This window comes from Macrosteles quadrilineatus, unplaced genomic scaffold, assembly GCF_028750875.1.
Source record: "Macrosteles quadrilineatus isolate MER2022 unplaced genomic scaffold, UCM_ALF_1.0 Scaffold_6__1_contigs__length_79288215, whole genome shotgun sequence".
Taxonomy (NCBI): domain Eukaryota; kingdom Metazoa; phylum Arthropoda; class Insecta; order Hemiptera; family Cicadellidae; genus Macrosteles; species Macrosteles quadrilineatus.
In genome coordinates, this window is record NW_026542599.1 from 69,758,666 (window position 1) to 69,774,409 (window position 15,744).

Below are 15,744 nucleotides of genomic sequence, written 5' to 3' on the forward strand. Positions count from 1 at the left end.
AGCTGGATGAAAGTAAAACTAGGTGGCGTTCGCAGAGGCATCCACAAAATTGAGCGGAGTCATCAAGGGTCCATTTTATATTGTTTTTGTCATACTGCAGTAAAAAGAGTAGTTTTTAATGCATGTGCTGCAGGTCTAAAGTATCATTTTTACTCTTTAGTTGGTAAAAATAGTTTTTAGCCTCTATGGAGTAAAAATCAGCTGTTGTCAACTCAGTTGTAAATTTCGATTGTAAACGATTGCATGTATTGTAATGTGTATCAATTTATGCGTCGTAATCATTTTAACCTACAGTCTACAGTCTCTTCCCATGGCATTTCAGCATTGCAGATACATTAATCCATTCCCACACTCAGCACTCACCTTTACTACTTCATTCACCACCCCCTACGTCGTGGACCTGTTTCACTCTCTTCCCATAGCATTTTTGGATTGCAGATACATTAATGTAATTGTCAAAGACGGTTTACACACTCTAATTGTCATAAACAGATCCCACACACCGAACAGGTCGCCTTTACTGCTTTCTTCACCACTTTTTTTCACCACCAGATCACGGACCTGTTTCCGTCCCTTCCCATAGCATTTTAGGATTGTAGATACCTTTAATCTAATCGTCATAAACAGTTTCCACACTCCGGACTACTCGCCTTGACTACTTCCTTCACCACTTCCTACGTCACGGACCTGTTTTCCTCTCTTCCCATAGCATTTTAGGATTGCAGATACCTTAACCTAATCGTCACAAACAGTTCCCACACTCCAGACTACTCGCCTTGACTATTTCCTTCACCACTTCCTACGTCACGGACCTGTTTTCCTCTCTTCCCATAGCATTTGAGGATTGCAGATACCTTAACCTAATCGTCACAAACAGTTCCCACAGTCCGGACTGCTTGCCTTTACTACTTCCTTCACCAATTCCTACGTCACGGACCTGTTTCTCTCCCTTCCCATAGCGTCATAGGATTACAAATACCTTAATCTAATTGTCTTAAACAGATCCCATACCCCGAACAGCTCGCCTTTACTGCTTTCTTCACCACTTCTTAGGTCACGGACCTGTTTCCGTCCCTTCCCATAGCATTTTAGGATTGCAGATACTTTAATATAATCGTCATAAACAGTTCCCACACTCCCGACAGCTCGCCTTGACTACTTCCTTCACTACTTCCTACGTCGCGGACCTGTTTTCCTCCCTTCCCATAGAGTTTTAGGTTTGCGGATACCTAAATCTAATGGTCATAAACAGTTTCCGCACTCCAGACTGCTCACCCTTACTACTTCCTTCACCACTTCCTACGTCACGGACCTCAAGCTAGTGTCGTAATTTGATTATATTTATGATCCATACCGTTTTTGTTCTAATATCTGTGGATTAATGCTATCAGCTATTTCTTTATCTACTGCATTTAAAAGTCAACAGCTGATCATATGTCTTTGTTTATGTGTCAAATATTGCTTCCATAAGAATTACATTGAAACTTTGAGACCCAGTGGGGCGGATTCCTTAGAGACTTTTTTAACGCCATATAGATGTTGGCACTCACCGATATGGTCTATCACCATGCAAAATTTGAAAACGATTGATTCAGCCGTCTAGGAGGAGTTTGCGTATTACGAAATGCATAAGAGTCGACGTATAAGAGCTTCGCTCGCTTCGCTCGCTCCGCTCAATAAATCATTTTTAGATAAGCGGTTAAATATACACCCGAATTCGTCCCCATATCAGCAATTGTAAAAATAGTAATTTCTTCCTTGTTTCCATGGAAACTGACCAATAAATTCAATGACACACAATTTATATAATTATTGTCATACATAATTCATATAGAAGACTGAACCTATTCCGTGTCTGGTCCTCCAACACTCTGTTGTGGTAGATACAGTCTGTGTCAGTTTCTATGGTCCAGGTGGCCGTGATCAAGCTTCACCCTCCGTGGGGTTTAGCTAAATTTACCGCAAAACAACTTAATTCCGCCCTCCAGCTACAATGCACATCGATCGACTGGGTCCTGCAGGGGGTCTTGGGCCTTCACACTTCCCATCGTTGCGTCTGACGGGTACTTAGCCATTCACATTTCCAATCCTTAGGACTTTGGGGTCCTTAGACATTTATATCTCCCATCATTAGATATACATTCACCCTCCCCATGGTATGGGGTCCTTTGACATTCACACTTCCCATCATTAGGTATGGGGTCCTTACACATCCACATTCCCCATCATTATGAATATGGGGTCCCTAGACATTCACATATCTCCCATCATTAGGTATATGGGGTCCTTAGACCTTCACACTATTTCCATCATTGCGTCTGACGGGTACTTAGCCATTCACATTTTCAATCCTTAGAACTATGAAGTCTTTAGACATTTATATCTCTCATCGATAGATATACATGCACACTACCCATCAGATGTGTGGTTCTCAGTCAAATCTCCCATCATCAGGCATAAGGGGTCCTAATACATTCACATTTTCAATCATTTGGTATTTGGGGTCCATAGATATTCACACATTCCATAATTAGATATATGGGGTCTTTAGAAATTCACCCCTCTAATCATTTTAGGTATATGGAGTCCTTAGACATTCTCACTTTCCATTATTAGGTATTTTGGGTCCTTAGACATTCGCACTTCTCATCATTAGGTCCTTAAGCAGTTACCCGTTCACCATCATTAGGTATATTCGGTCTTTAGATATTCACATCTCCCATAACTAGGTATATAGGGTTACTAGAGCTTGGCATTCCCCATAGTTAACACTATGTAGCCATTCACATCAATAATCATTCACGTTCAACATTCAAACACGAAAATTTAATAAACATTTCCAGATCACAATATAATCCAGTTGTTCGTCGGCAAAGCAATAATCCGCCACTAAACCGTTGTTATACGTCGGTAAATCAAAAGAATGCTGGAATTGGTCCATAACAGCGCCGAGTTCGCCCAGGCACGCCGACAACTGTAGTGGTGCCAACCTTGCCTCAATATTGTCCCATCATCGCCGTCGTTGGTACTACTGACAACCATCGTCCCCGACATTATCGTCGATGGAGGATTTCCCGAATGTTTATGACATTTCGTAATAGCCTTGCCCTCGCAAGTTACTTTTTATGAGGTTGTTATTATTATTTCGTTTCGGTCTATAACTAATATACAAGGGTATAACAATTGTGTTAGATTTTCAATTATATTGTAAGAAGTAAATTAAAAGATATAAAAGAGTTAGATATGAGAAAATACACCATATGTAGTTAGACGACTACAAACCCCATGTTATTCTTAGGGGGGATAGGTTAATTATTGTAGTTTGTTTGGTTATGGATATATTTGGATAAAACTTAGCAAATTAATTTATTCAAATTATATTCAACTAAACACATTATTACCCTACCCTTTGGCAGCAAATATAGATACGCGTTAATGCTACACATAAATTTGTGAAAAGCAAATCAGGCAAATAGGAATTCGCTTAGTTTGCAGGTTTGCTGCAGCGGGGGTATTTGTTTATCAATTCGAACTGCACAATTCCAATGTTTGGATTAATGGGTTTGGATTATGCCGTATCGTACATAGATGTTTTTCAAAACAAAGACAATATTGTAATTTTAACAAAATTAAGAGAGCTAATGTTTCCACGCCCATTCTTCGAAACTGAATGTTCTTCCCGTTGCGAAGCACGGGTACTACAGCAGCTAGTAATACAATGTAATTTAATTCCCATTTCAATCGTGTTTTTTTGTTTTTTTCCTTTATGATCAATTAGTGTACAAAAGGGCCGCATAACACGAACTTTGCTTGCTTAAATTTAAAATTAATGAAGCCGTTTCAAAAAAAAATTCTACACCTGCAGAAATTTGAAAATGAATAAAAGCAGTTTTTTTTCGGTACGGAGTCCCGTCGGAAATGCCTTTATCAAAATCCAAAGACGTTTGTGGGACAATTAAGCTTATAATGTAACAGAATTGCGAACGGTAACTAAAAAGTTAATTATGTTATTTACAGCTAAATCCCCCTTAAGCGTTTGGTTTAAAGTTCACTTTCAAAGATCCAGTGATGCTGACTAACTTTCTTTATACGGGTTTGAAAGGAGAATTTTATAAAAAGCTGACCCTTCAGTGGAATGTTTAACCACAGATAGATGGTAACCAAGAGACGAAACTGTTTATGAAAATGGGGTTTAAATGGTCAAGGCTACTACAAGTAACCTGATTGTCGAAGGTAAATCATTTTTATGATTTACTAGCTGTGTGTCCGTTCTGCGCACGGGGATCTTATAGTATTCAGTTGAAACCTTCTTCTATTAAGAACAGCAGTTGGTTTGCATATTTTCAGATATGTTGGCAAAACTCTTATACATAAACCTTCGCAAATACAGTATCTGACAGTTTCAAGCCAAAACAAACTCAATTAAATGTCACCCGGATCGTGTTGGTCCATATGTTAAATCCAATGATTAAACTAAAATATGCATTTTATAGATCTATGAGGCATATCCCTAAGGTAGGCCTATAATTGAAAGTTACTTTCCACAATGGTTAAAAGTATGTAAGGTACTACCTGAACCTCACCATTTAACACTTTATTCCGGTTGACATTTTTATCTGCGGACAGCTCCCCTCGTAATTACAAATTTAAACTTGATTAAGTCCTTAAAAAACACTGCACTCGCAGAAATAAAACGAATGGTTCGGACCATGTCGGTATGGGGTAGCTTTAGCTATTGAGCCGCTCACGATAGCTTTAATAACATCAATTTGCACAGCGCCACATCTGGGACTCCCCCCCCCCAACTAGAGGGTATAATGATGCCTCGTTACCCCCCCCCCCCCACCCCTCCCACCATACCCACCACTTACCGCCCTACAGTGCTTACATTTACAATTCACATTTGAGTATTGTAATTCCTTTGTTCATTATTGTCTGCTGAAGTGGTCGGGGGAAAAGGTTATCTGTGAGAGAGCGCCGTCTGTCCGTATTGACATTTGAATGTTAAAACTGTATTTTGTAGATTTTTCTTACAGAAGTTACCACCATACTAAAATACCCCCGCCGCAGCAAACCTGCAGACTAAGCGAATTTCCATTTGACTGATTTGATTTACTCTGAAATGTCTACTTAAAAATATAACATTTATTCCCGATTTAAATAGAATTAGTTTAACAAGTACTTAGGTTTGCTGCATCAGGGAGGGTAAAACTGTTTGTTTTTTTTTTTGTAAAATGTTAATAGTTAGCAAGAAATAAAAACATTTTCCAAATTTGATCAAAATATGTTCATAAACAAGCAAACTACAACAGTTTACTTATTCTCCATAAGAATAACATGGGAATTTAAAATTTACAATTTTTTGGGATTTTCTCCGTAACCATTAGGCGCATAACAACGCTTCAATATACTAAATTATTTGTTTTTTTAAGCTCTACAAAATGGTTTGGAAAGAAATTGCTAAATTTTATGTTTTTTGGGTCAAAATTGGGAAAAACCTATTTTTACCCCATAAAACCCCCCGTAAACCCCCGTTCCCATGGTCCGATCATGCTGGATCGCGAACTCGTTCGAATAAACGTAGGTTTACACGTTTGTACCAAATTTCAACAAAATCGGATCATTTTTGCTCGAGTTATCGTGCTAACGGACACATATATATATATATATATATGAATTTGAACGGATGGTGTTTTTGGCCTCTAGGGACCTCAAAACGAAAAAAAATCGGTCCCGCGTCCTGGTCTTACGTACTACGGTAATAGCTTATTCCCTATATGGGAAATTCGCTAAAAAAAAAAAAAAAAAAAAACTACCACCATAGGTAATATCACCCACCATAGGCGGTACGGCAAGACTGGGTCTTAATGTTTATGTATAAATCTATTATGTCTAGACCCTGGACCGATTTACTTAATAATTTGAATGATGGGGACAACAAAAACCTCTGGGGAGAAGCTAAAAACACCATCCGTTTAAATTCATAAATATTTTAATTTCGATGTGCACAGTTGTTATTAATATGTATACTGTATGTGTGTGTCCGTTAGAACGATTACTCAAGCAAAAACCATCCGATTGTGATGAAATTTGATACAAACGTGTAGACCTCCTACGAATTCGCGAACCAGCATGATCGGACTATGGGAAAGAGGTGAAGTGGGTTGTTGTATGGAGTGAAAATTAGTTTTTCCCATTTCATCCCTTGAAACATAAATTTTGGAATTTTTCCAAACCATTTTGGAATAACAAATAATTGAGTATATTATTGCTTGCTTCTTGCTTCAGGCCCCTAGGAGTCCGGATAAGAGGGAGTCTACTAGTTTGAGTTTTCTCCGCAACCAACAACCACACAAAACACTTAAGGATACTCATTTTTTAAGCTCTACAAAATGGCCGAGAAAGAAATTAGGAAATTCTTCTTTAGGGCCAGAAATAAAAAAAAAACTAATTTTCTACTCCAAGTAAAACCCTCTTTAGGAACCCTGACCAGGCTGGTTCGCGAACTCGTTCGTGTAAAACGTAGATTTACCTGTTTGTACCAAATTTCAATGAGAGCGGATAATTATGAAGTATACATTTTTATTCGCAAACATCTTCTGCACATTCTTAACACCGATATTAAAGTAACCCTTGCTCAAACAACAAACAAAAAACTATAACTATAACAAACCCACCCAGCCCTTAACCCATTCAACGTCGCAAAACGTCAAGAACCAGTCCACGGTTGAACTGGCTCGTCCGTAATGAATAAATTACACATCTATTTTGACAAGAGACCTCCCGGTAAAAAAGCAAGCAGCTGGCTTTCAGAACAAATTAAATTAGCCCGGGTATTGTGGCGAAGCTTGATGTCTGTTCCAGTCATGTCAGTAGTGTTGTGGGGCACGAGCACAATGAGGGGCACCCGACATAGTCCTTGATCTTACCTGGTATAGCTACGTCATTTGGTGAACTTTACACTGAATATTTGACTGAAATTTCCATCGGATAGTCATTTAGTAACAAATTGAAACATATCAGCTGACAAGTACGATATAGGATACAGTAAATAAATATTGTTCAATATCAACAAACAATTTAAAAAAAATATTATATTGAAATGAAACTGTTCTAAACTAACCTAGCCAACCAAACTTGCTGTAACATTTCAAAAATCCGTTATAGCCTATTCCCCATATGCCTTTTCTGTTATCAAATGGAATTTTGAAACGGTAACTTAGCCTATACAGCAAGTTTGGTTAGTTATGTTAGGGTAGTTTAGAATAGTTTCATGTCCTAATCCAATCAATTATAGGCTATTATTTTTGCCCAAACAAGGTTAGTTCTTAATTTGTAATTTAAATGCGTTTGAAGATATTAATATAAAAGGAATACCAATCGTGAAGTAAAACAAAAATATCAACATATCGAAAATAAATCATCGATAATAATGAATGTTCTCTTTAACAGGAAAGTACCAATATTCTGGAGTACTTCTTCAGGAGTAATTATTCTGGAGCCATCTGGAGTAATTATTCTGGAGTACTTCTTCTGGAGTACTTCTTTTGGAGTAATTATTCTGGAGTACTTTTTCTTGAGTAATTATTCTGGAGTACTTCTCCTGGAGTAATTATTCTGGAGTACTTCTTCTGGAGTAATTATACTAGAGTAATTATTCTGGAGTATATCTTCTGGAGTAATTATTCTGCAGTAATTATTCTGGAGTATATCTTCTGGAGTGCTTCTCCTGGAGTTTTTATTCTGGAGTACTTCTCCTGGAGTAATTATTCGGGAATAATTATTCTGGAGTAAATATTTTGGAGTACTTCTTCTGGAGTAATTATTCTAGAGTAATTATTCTGGAGTATATCTTCTGGAGTGCTTCCCCTGGAGTATTTATTCTGCAGTACTTCTCCTGGAGTAGTTATTCGGGAATAATTATTCTGGATTTAATATTTTGGAATCTTTCTTCTGGAATAATTATTCTTGAGTAATTATTCTGGAGTATATCTTCTGGAGTGCTTCTCCTGGAGTATTTATTCTGGAGAACTTCTCCTGGAGTAATTGTTCTAGAGTAATTATTCTGGAGTAATTATTCTGGAAATTATTCTGGAGTAATTATTCTAGAGTATATCTTCTGGAGTGCTTCTCCTGGATTATTAATTCTGGAGTACTTCTCCTGGAGTAATTATTCTGGAGTATATCTTCTGGAGTAATTATTCTGGAGTACTTCTTCTGGAGTACTTCTTTTGGAGTAATTATTCTAGAGTAATATTTCTAGAGTATATCTTCTGGAGTATATCTTTTGGAGTATATCTTCTGGTGTATTTATTCTGGAGTACTTCTCAAGGATTAATTATTCTGGAGTACTTCTCCTGGAGTATATCTTCTGGAGTAATTATTCTGGAGTACTTCTTCTGGAGTAATTCTTCTGGAAGAATAATTCTGGAGTAATTATTCTAGAGTACTTCTTCTTGAGTAATTATTCTGGAGTAAATATTCTGAAAGAATTATTCTGGAGTAATTATTCTGAAGTATATCTTATGGAGTACTTCTTCTGCAGTAATTATTCTGGAGTGCTTCTCCTGGAGTATTTATTCTGGAGTTATTATTCTGGAGTATATCTTCTGGAGTAATTATTCTGGAGTAACTATTCTGGAGTATATCTTTTGGAGTGCTTCTCTTGGAGTATTTATTCTGGAGTACTTCTCCTGGAGTAATTATTTTGGAGTAATTATTCTGGAGTAATTATTCTGGAGTAAATTTTCGGGATTACATCTTCTGGAGTAATTATTCTGGAGTATATCTTCTGGAGTATTTATTCTGGAGTATATATTCTGGAGTAATTATTCTGGAGTAATTATTCTGGAGTGCTTCTCCTGGAGTATTTATTCTGGAGTATATCTTCTGGAGTAATTATTCTGGAGTAATTATTCTGGAGTATATGTTATGGAGTATTTATTCTGGAATATATCTTCTGGAGTAATTATTCTGGAGTAATTATTCTGGAGCACTTCTCCTGGAGTAACTATTTTGGAGTAATTATTCTGGAGTATATCTTCTGGAGTAATTATTCTGGAGTAATTATTCTGGAGTATTTATTCTGGAGTAATTATTCTGGTGTAACTATTCTGGAGTATATCTTCTGGAGTAATTATTCTAAAGCAATTATTCTGGAGTAATTATTCTGGAGTAATTATTCTGGAGTTCTTCTCCTGGAGTATTTATTTTGGAGTATATCTTCTGGAGTAATTATTCTGGAGTATATCTTCTGGAGTATATCTTCTGGAGTAATTTTCCTGGAGTAATTATTCTGGTGTAATTATTCTGAAGAAATTATTCTGGAGTAATTTTCCTGGAGTAATTTTCCTGGAGTAATTATTCAGGAGTGCTTCTCCTGGAGTAAATATTCTGGAGTAATTATTCATGAGTGCTTCTCCTGGAGTAAATATTCTGGAGTAATTATTCAGGATTGCTTCTCCTGGAGTAATTATTCTGGAGTTATTATTCTGGAGTTATTATTCAGGAGTGCTTCTCCTGGAGTAATTATTCTGGAGTAATTATTCAGGAGTGCTTCTCCTGCAGTAATTATTCTGGAGTAATTATTCTGGAGCATATCTTCTGGAGTTATTATTCTGGAGTACTTCTTCTGGAGTTATTATTCTGGAGTACTACTTCTGGAGTAATTATTCCGGAGTACTTCTTCTTGAGTAATTCTCCTGGAGTACTTCTTCTGGAGTGATTCTCCTGGAGTAGTTCTTCTGTAGTAGTTCTTCAGACCCATATTATTTTCGGAATTGTATTCTTTTAGAGAATTATGTTTCGAAGATATGCCTGACCGTGCATACTCTATCGTAACCTTTCGAAAATTATCTTTAGAGCGAAGCCACTTAGCGGTAAATTTACCTATACCATAGTAGAATCTTACTGTTTTTATGTCAAGACTAAAAGACGTGACAATATTTACGAGTATTTGGATTAAAAACCCGAACTGTATCTAAATATTTTTTGGTTAAAACCGGATTATTGTCGGAGTTCATTAAACTATGAATTAAAGATCTTGGAATTTAGGATCGTTTACTCTCATCAGGGTGTTTAAATTAAATTAAAACTAAAGTAAAAAATTATGTTAACTTTGTGACTTGTTGTTGAAGCAATTAGTTGATTTCCAATAACACTTAATGGTAGCAATCATGCAATTAGGCAGGAAATGTACTATAAGTGCTTATTGTAAAACATTTCTAAGAGTATTATTTTATCGTGTATTTATTAGTAAAGCAGATTGGTTTTGATAGACATAAACAACAAAAATGCTGTAAACTTTGGCTTATTCACTCATGCATTTATTCAATCTATACCTAATATAAGGAATTAGTATATAGTAAATTTTTAAATACGACCATTCTTGGAGTAATTTAATACAAATAAGTACACTCAAAATTAAATTTACGATTGACCTTTCAAATCAATGAATCTATCAACAATTTCACTGTACAACGCTTAAATACAGCTCTTTTAAAATTTCGATGTACAAAGACAACGGAGAGCAGTGTTAAACAAGCGTAGCATAGCGATGCGACGGTTTCAAAGGGAAATCGACATTTAATTGATTCATACTACAAAGCTGATTGGGAGTGATTAATTTGTAAAAGTCCAAACGTAAATGTTTCATCAGCTTTCCCTTGATTGGCTCGTTTGCATCAGCTGATCAATTGATGATTCGTACAAATCAGCTGAGCAATTGGTGACTCCTACAAAGCAGTTTTATAAAAGCAAAAATTTCTGTTAAATATTAGATTACTGTTATATTATAGAGTCTCTGTATGGTTGCCTGTCAATAGTTTACTTTCTTAACTAAAATGTCTTTATTTAAAGTAACTGTAATATAATCCTCACACTCAGGTAAATAAATCGTCTTGTATACTTTAAGTGGACTGTTAACTGGATTGAGAACCCCGTAAAAATTTCGTACACACTTTACTTTACGTATAGAAATTGTGTATGGAAAAAGTATCTTTTTCGTCAAAACTATCGAGTTTCAAGTTTTGGGTAGAAATATTTGTTTTGGATCACCCAAAAAGTGGTTTCCGAAGAGATGTCCATGTAAGTGTGTATGTGTGTGCGTGTAGAAGTGCACAGAGCTTACAAGCTACACTTCTGGTCCGATTTTGATGAAATTTGGTATGTGAGTACTAACCCATGGTATATCCAGGTGTTTTTGTTGTTTAAGAAATTTCGAGTTTTAATTGTGAATATGACATAAACCCCCAAAATAACGAAAACTCTGATTTTCACAATTCCAAAAATTTTACCAAATAATTTAGTATGTTATGGTGCTTTGAACTTCAAACAAATTGGTATAACACCAAATGCTGTTAAAAATTACTGTTCAAAAGTGTTTGCAACTTTTAAGGTTTTGTCAATAAAATATAGTAACCTCCACCGCAGGTTATGATAAGCGTTGTTCAGATGCAAATGCGGGAAATTAAATTTTCCCCTGATACCGTTTATTATTCGTATCTACCCAACTGTATAAAGTTCTACAAAAAGGTAGTATACGCAACAAAAGGTATCACATGCAGGCCTACTTTCGTTTCGATATTTGACTTTGCCCAAAGATTTCAAAGGTCCATGATGGCTTTGATTGGTTTCCAAGATTTGCTCTCTATTCCGTCAAACAGCTGATTTAAATCAAGGTACGTAAATTTTGTTAGGAGAGGGGCAATATTGTGATCTTGCCCTCTTGCGAAACACGTGTAAAACTAATACTAAATAATAAAAAGCTTTTAATTAAATTAAATAGTTGCGCGTTAAAATTGAGTAACTTTATCCGCCTTCAATGAGTGGACATGCAAAACAGATACTGTAGTTATATTGACTATCGCTTAACACGAAGTAACCTCAGTGAATTTTACTGTGCACGGGAAGATAAAACTAATTTAATTCATACTGTATGGGTATCATATTCGGAAGCCATAACGAATGCAAAAAATAAGTTTAAAAGTGTAACAGTGGCAAGTATCAAAACTGTGAATGATTCAAACAAATATGTATCTTCGACGAGAAAATATATTATTTCAAAGAGCTAAACCATTGACTTTATATCTACACGTGTATATCTACACTTTATATCTACGTGTAGGTATAAAGTCAATGGCCAAACTATAGGTGGCGGCTTCATTAATAATTTCCAGCAGATTATAAAATTTATTGTGGCGATAAAAAATGTGCCTAAGGGGATTCGAAGATTCCTTGATACGTAAAAAAATTTGAAAACAAAGCAAGTGATTTGAATGGTAATTTTATGTAAATCCAATGTTTTAGCTTAGGCAGAGTTTGTGTAATAACGTTCGTTTAATTTCAGGTACTTTTTCACCTGAGGACGAGGGCAGACCCAAGATTTCGAAATGTCGACGAAATATTCTAAACATTATGGGAATTACATACAATAATTCCTCCAATAACATTAACTAACAATTATATATCACCAAGCATCAAATTAAAATTGTTCCATATCAAAATTTCTTCAAGGAAATAATCCAAGTGTTAATGTTCAAGGAACCTACGATCGAGTTGATGAACCATGAGTTCACTTTTACCGCCACTTTGCTCAAACGAGCCAAACCCGCCAAAAGAACCGCGGATAACGGCGCAGGACGGCGACAAAGGAAATAAACATCGTAATCTGTCCGAGGAATCCACCAGATGCCGCTAGCCCGCTTTTTGTCGTATTTAATCCTTTTAAAGAAATCAAGACGGGTTCAGCTGCGCCGCGAGCACAGGGGGAGGGGGAGGGGGGGCAGCAAAACGTTTAGAGTAGAATGTCCCCCGATCTAGCAGGGGTAGTTTTGGTGTGTTGCGTGTTGCCTAGGGGTGGATTGAAGGGGTTGATTTAGGGGTGGTTTTAGGGGTGGTTTTTTGGATTAGGGGTGGTTTTTTGGATTAGGGGTGGTTTTAGGGGTGGATTTAGAGTAGGGGGTGGTTTAAGGGGTGGATTTAGTGTTGGGGGTGGTTTAAGGGGTGGATTTAGTGTTGGGGGTGGGTGTTGGAGTTGGGGGGTGGGGTGGGGTTGTTGTTTTTGGAAGGGTTGAAGACTGTGTACTCTTATGTTAATATAAATTTAATAATATTTAATTACTTCTTTGGTGTTCCTCTATGATTTATGAATTATCTTTTATGGTATTGAAATTAACGGAAAAAAATATTTGAATCAGGTGTTTTCTGATTGGTTGAAAATAAGCTCGCTTCTGATTGGTTATAAATAAGTGACTGTGGTATTGAAATTAACGGACAAAAATATTTGAATTAGGCGTTCTCTGATTGGTTGAAAATAAGCTCGTCTCTGATTGGTTATAAATCTCTACTTATAGGCTAGGGAATGGTAGGTTAATTGAATAGTAGAAATTTATCAATATATCTTTTATTTTACTATATCTATTTTGATAAACATAAAATTATAAATCTAAAAAAATGTAAAATTGTGATTAATGGAATATATGGTATGAGAAAAGATAATGAAATTTGATTTAAAGTTTACTCTATGTTTTAGTAATTGAACTCATCCGTCATAATAGAGTCTTTTTCTGCCCGTTACTGTCTTTCGACAGAACGGGCAAACGTATAATCGAATAGCGCATGCCGGGCAAAGGGTATGGTGACAAGGCTGAATCACAATCGTTGGGAGAGCATCCTGACAGATCTGGCAGGTGATGGTCCGTTGAGGTTCGGTTGGGGTTTCTTGACCTCGAATGATGTTATCGTCCATCTGTTGTCCTGTCATCACGAGGATCCGCTCCAAGGACGTCCGGATCTCGTTCCAGATGACTGGAGCAACTTCTGCCATCTCTGCTCGGCTGGCCATTCCAATTGCGGAATCTGCCAATGTCAACACCTCCCTTAGTTCTGTCCTAGTGGTGTTGAGGTGGCCGATAGCTCTCCACGAAGCTCTGTCACCACTGTCGGCATCGATATCCTGAAAACAAATCAAGTTTTATTTTTTTGTTGATGTCTCTAGTTATGGTTGGGTAAGAGAAATAAAATTAGGCGATGAAAACCCACCCTTAGAAAAAACTCCATTCTTTGACGTAGGATTCTTTCTTCCCGTTGGCAGCTCCGGCAGAGAGGATGGGGCTCTAGCAGTGTATGGGAAGAAGAGGTCTCTGGCGAAGGACTACGAGGTGAAGATGGTAGTACTTCGTCAGAGAGAAGCTCGTTCCCCTGTGCCTGTGACGGGTCGAAGTCATCCACGGGCTAAAAAATGTAAAATATATCAATATTCTAATATACATATATTATAGATGCTAAAGATTTATTCTAAACTTATATTATTCTTACCGTGGGATTTATCCTTCTGGATGGTCCAGCAACAGGTTCAGAAGGTACTGGTCGAAGGCCTGAAACGGCATCCATCAGGTGCTGATTGTGTTGTTCTTCGATCCGACTAAGAAGTCCGGGGGTCCCTCTAAATACATGGGAAATGTAGGACCCTTCGCCGGTCGAATTGTAATACAACCAGCGTGTTCCTTCAGGAATTCTGCCGTTATTCTGAAAAACAAAATGATGTAAATTATGCAATAAATATTTTACATGGTACTAAATCATACTACTGTACTATTTAATAGTGAACATTGATACTAGTCTTACCTCATGTGTGATGAGTATCCAAAATGGATCACGTGGCCTTCTGTAGTAATCTTCATAGGTGCTGCTGAATTCTATGGTTAAATGACCCCCACTCACAGATCTTAATATTTGAACAAAACGGTCTGCTGCCTCTGACTGTAAAAGGAAAAAAAAAAGATAAACCAACAATCTATTATATACTTACAGTGAAAATGTATAATAGCTAGTTATATTTACTTACATAGGTTATCTGATGATAGCCGATTGGAGGCAGTGGAGCTGTTCTGGCTAAATATATGAGGATATTTCCTCTTGTATTTGTGAAATGGGAGTCATTATTCATCAGAAGTGCAGGCTCAAGCTGGAATAAATTAAAAGTTATTAGTAATTGTATTAATTACTTATTACGATGGGATGCTATTAGGAATGGTTAAAAGGTGAGTAAATGATTATACTGATAAATTACCATAATGATGTGTTCCATCTGCGTTCGCCGCACTTCGGACTCTAAATACTCCGAGGTTTCAGTTACGGTATGGTTGGATGTCACATCTCCTTGCCATAACTGAAGGTGTTCTTGGTCAATTGGTTCACCACCTCTCTGTAAATGTTTGTAAGTTATAAAAATAGTTACTTCTACTAGTAAAACTAATTAATGTAAATACATCTAGGATTTCTACTGACCATCAGTGTAGTTAGAGTCCACTCAATGGAGTTAACAGTTGCAACTCTGACATAGGGGTAAATCCCAGTTTCAGGGGTTGGATAACTGTACCTCCTCATGTTATGAATTTCTACGTTGGCACGGCGCTGGAAAATACATATGAATTAATAATACAGCAAATTAACAAACATGAATGATTAACAAATGTTGGATTTTTTAAACGTACTCTATTACCGTTTTCTTACCTGGGAAATGTGAGCAAATCCTTCTAGAGGAAATAAATTGAGGGTAGTGTTATCATTCAATTGCCGTCTATATGATAGCAAATCTCCTCTGATGTTGGTGAAATATACTTCCCCGGTGCTGTTGTGGTTGAATGGAAGCAATAAATGTATTATTTCATTCTGAAAATAAAAACATATTTTTATAAGTAGAAACTATTTAGTTTTGATTAGTATGTATTTTGAACAGTTTAT

General features: G+C 36.6%; 2 protein-coding genes across 5 annotated transcripts in view; both read right to left on the reverse strand.

Annotated features, from left to right (window-relative positions):
• LOC128996152 (zinc-regulated GTPase metalloprotein activator 1-like) overlaps nucleotides 1-15,744 on the reverse strand; it is a 230,611-nt gene that overhangs the window by 110,687 nt on the left and 104,180 nt on the right. The window lies entirely within an intron of this gene.
• Nucleotides 13,428-15,396, reverse strand: LOC128996158 (uncharacterized). Of its 3 annotated transcripts, none has more exons than XM_054421296.1 (5): nucleotides 15,071-15,396; nucleotides 14,846-14,965; nucleotides 14,317-14,760; nucleotides 14,041-14,232; nucleotides 13,428-13,954 (listed from the first exon to the last, which is right to left on the reverse strand). In XM_054421296.1, the coding sequence occupies exons 3-5, from the start codon at nucleotides 14,389-14,391 to the stop codon at nucleotides 13,541-13,543; spliced, it is 681 nt and encodes a 226-aa protein (XP_054277271.1). In that variant the 5' UTR covers nucleotides 14,392-14,760; nucleotides 14,846-14,965; nucleotides 15,071-15,396; the 3' UTR covers nucleotides 13,428-13,540. The 3 variants fall into 3 exon arrangements, with proteins under 3 accessions (XP_054277271.1, XP_054277272.1, XP_054277270.1); XM_054421297.1 differs by having other exon boundaries at nucleotides 14,846-15,205; nucleotides 15,289-15,337; XM_054421295.1 differs by having other exon boundaries at nucleotides 14,846-15,396.

Bases quoted from the DNA above. Each gene is read 5' to 3' on its own strand.
- LOC128996158 (XM_054421296.1), bottom strand. From the start codon at position 14,391: ATGGATGCCGTTTCAGGCCTTCGACCAGTACCTTCTGAACCTGTTGCT. The intron at 14,233-14,316 runs GTAAGAATAATA...TACATTTTTTAG, and splicing joins CCAGAAGGATAAATCCCACG to CCCGTGGATGACTTCGACCC. The intron at 13,955-14,040 runs GTGGGTTTTCAT...ATTTGTTTTCAG, and splicing joins GAATGGAGTTTTTTCTAAGG to GATATCGATGCCGACAGTGG.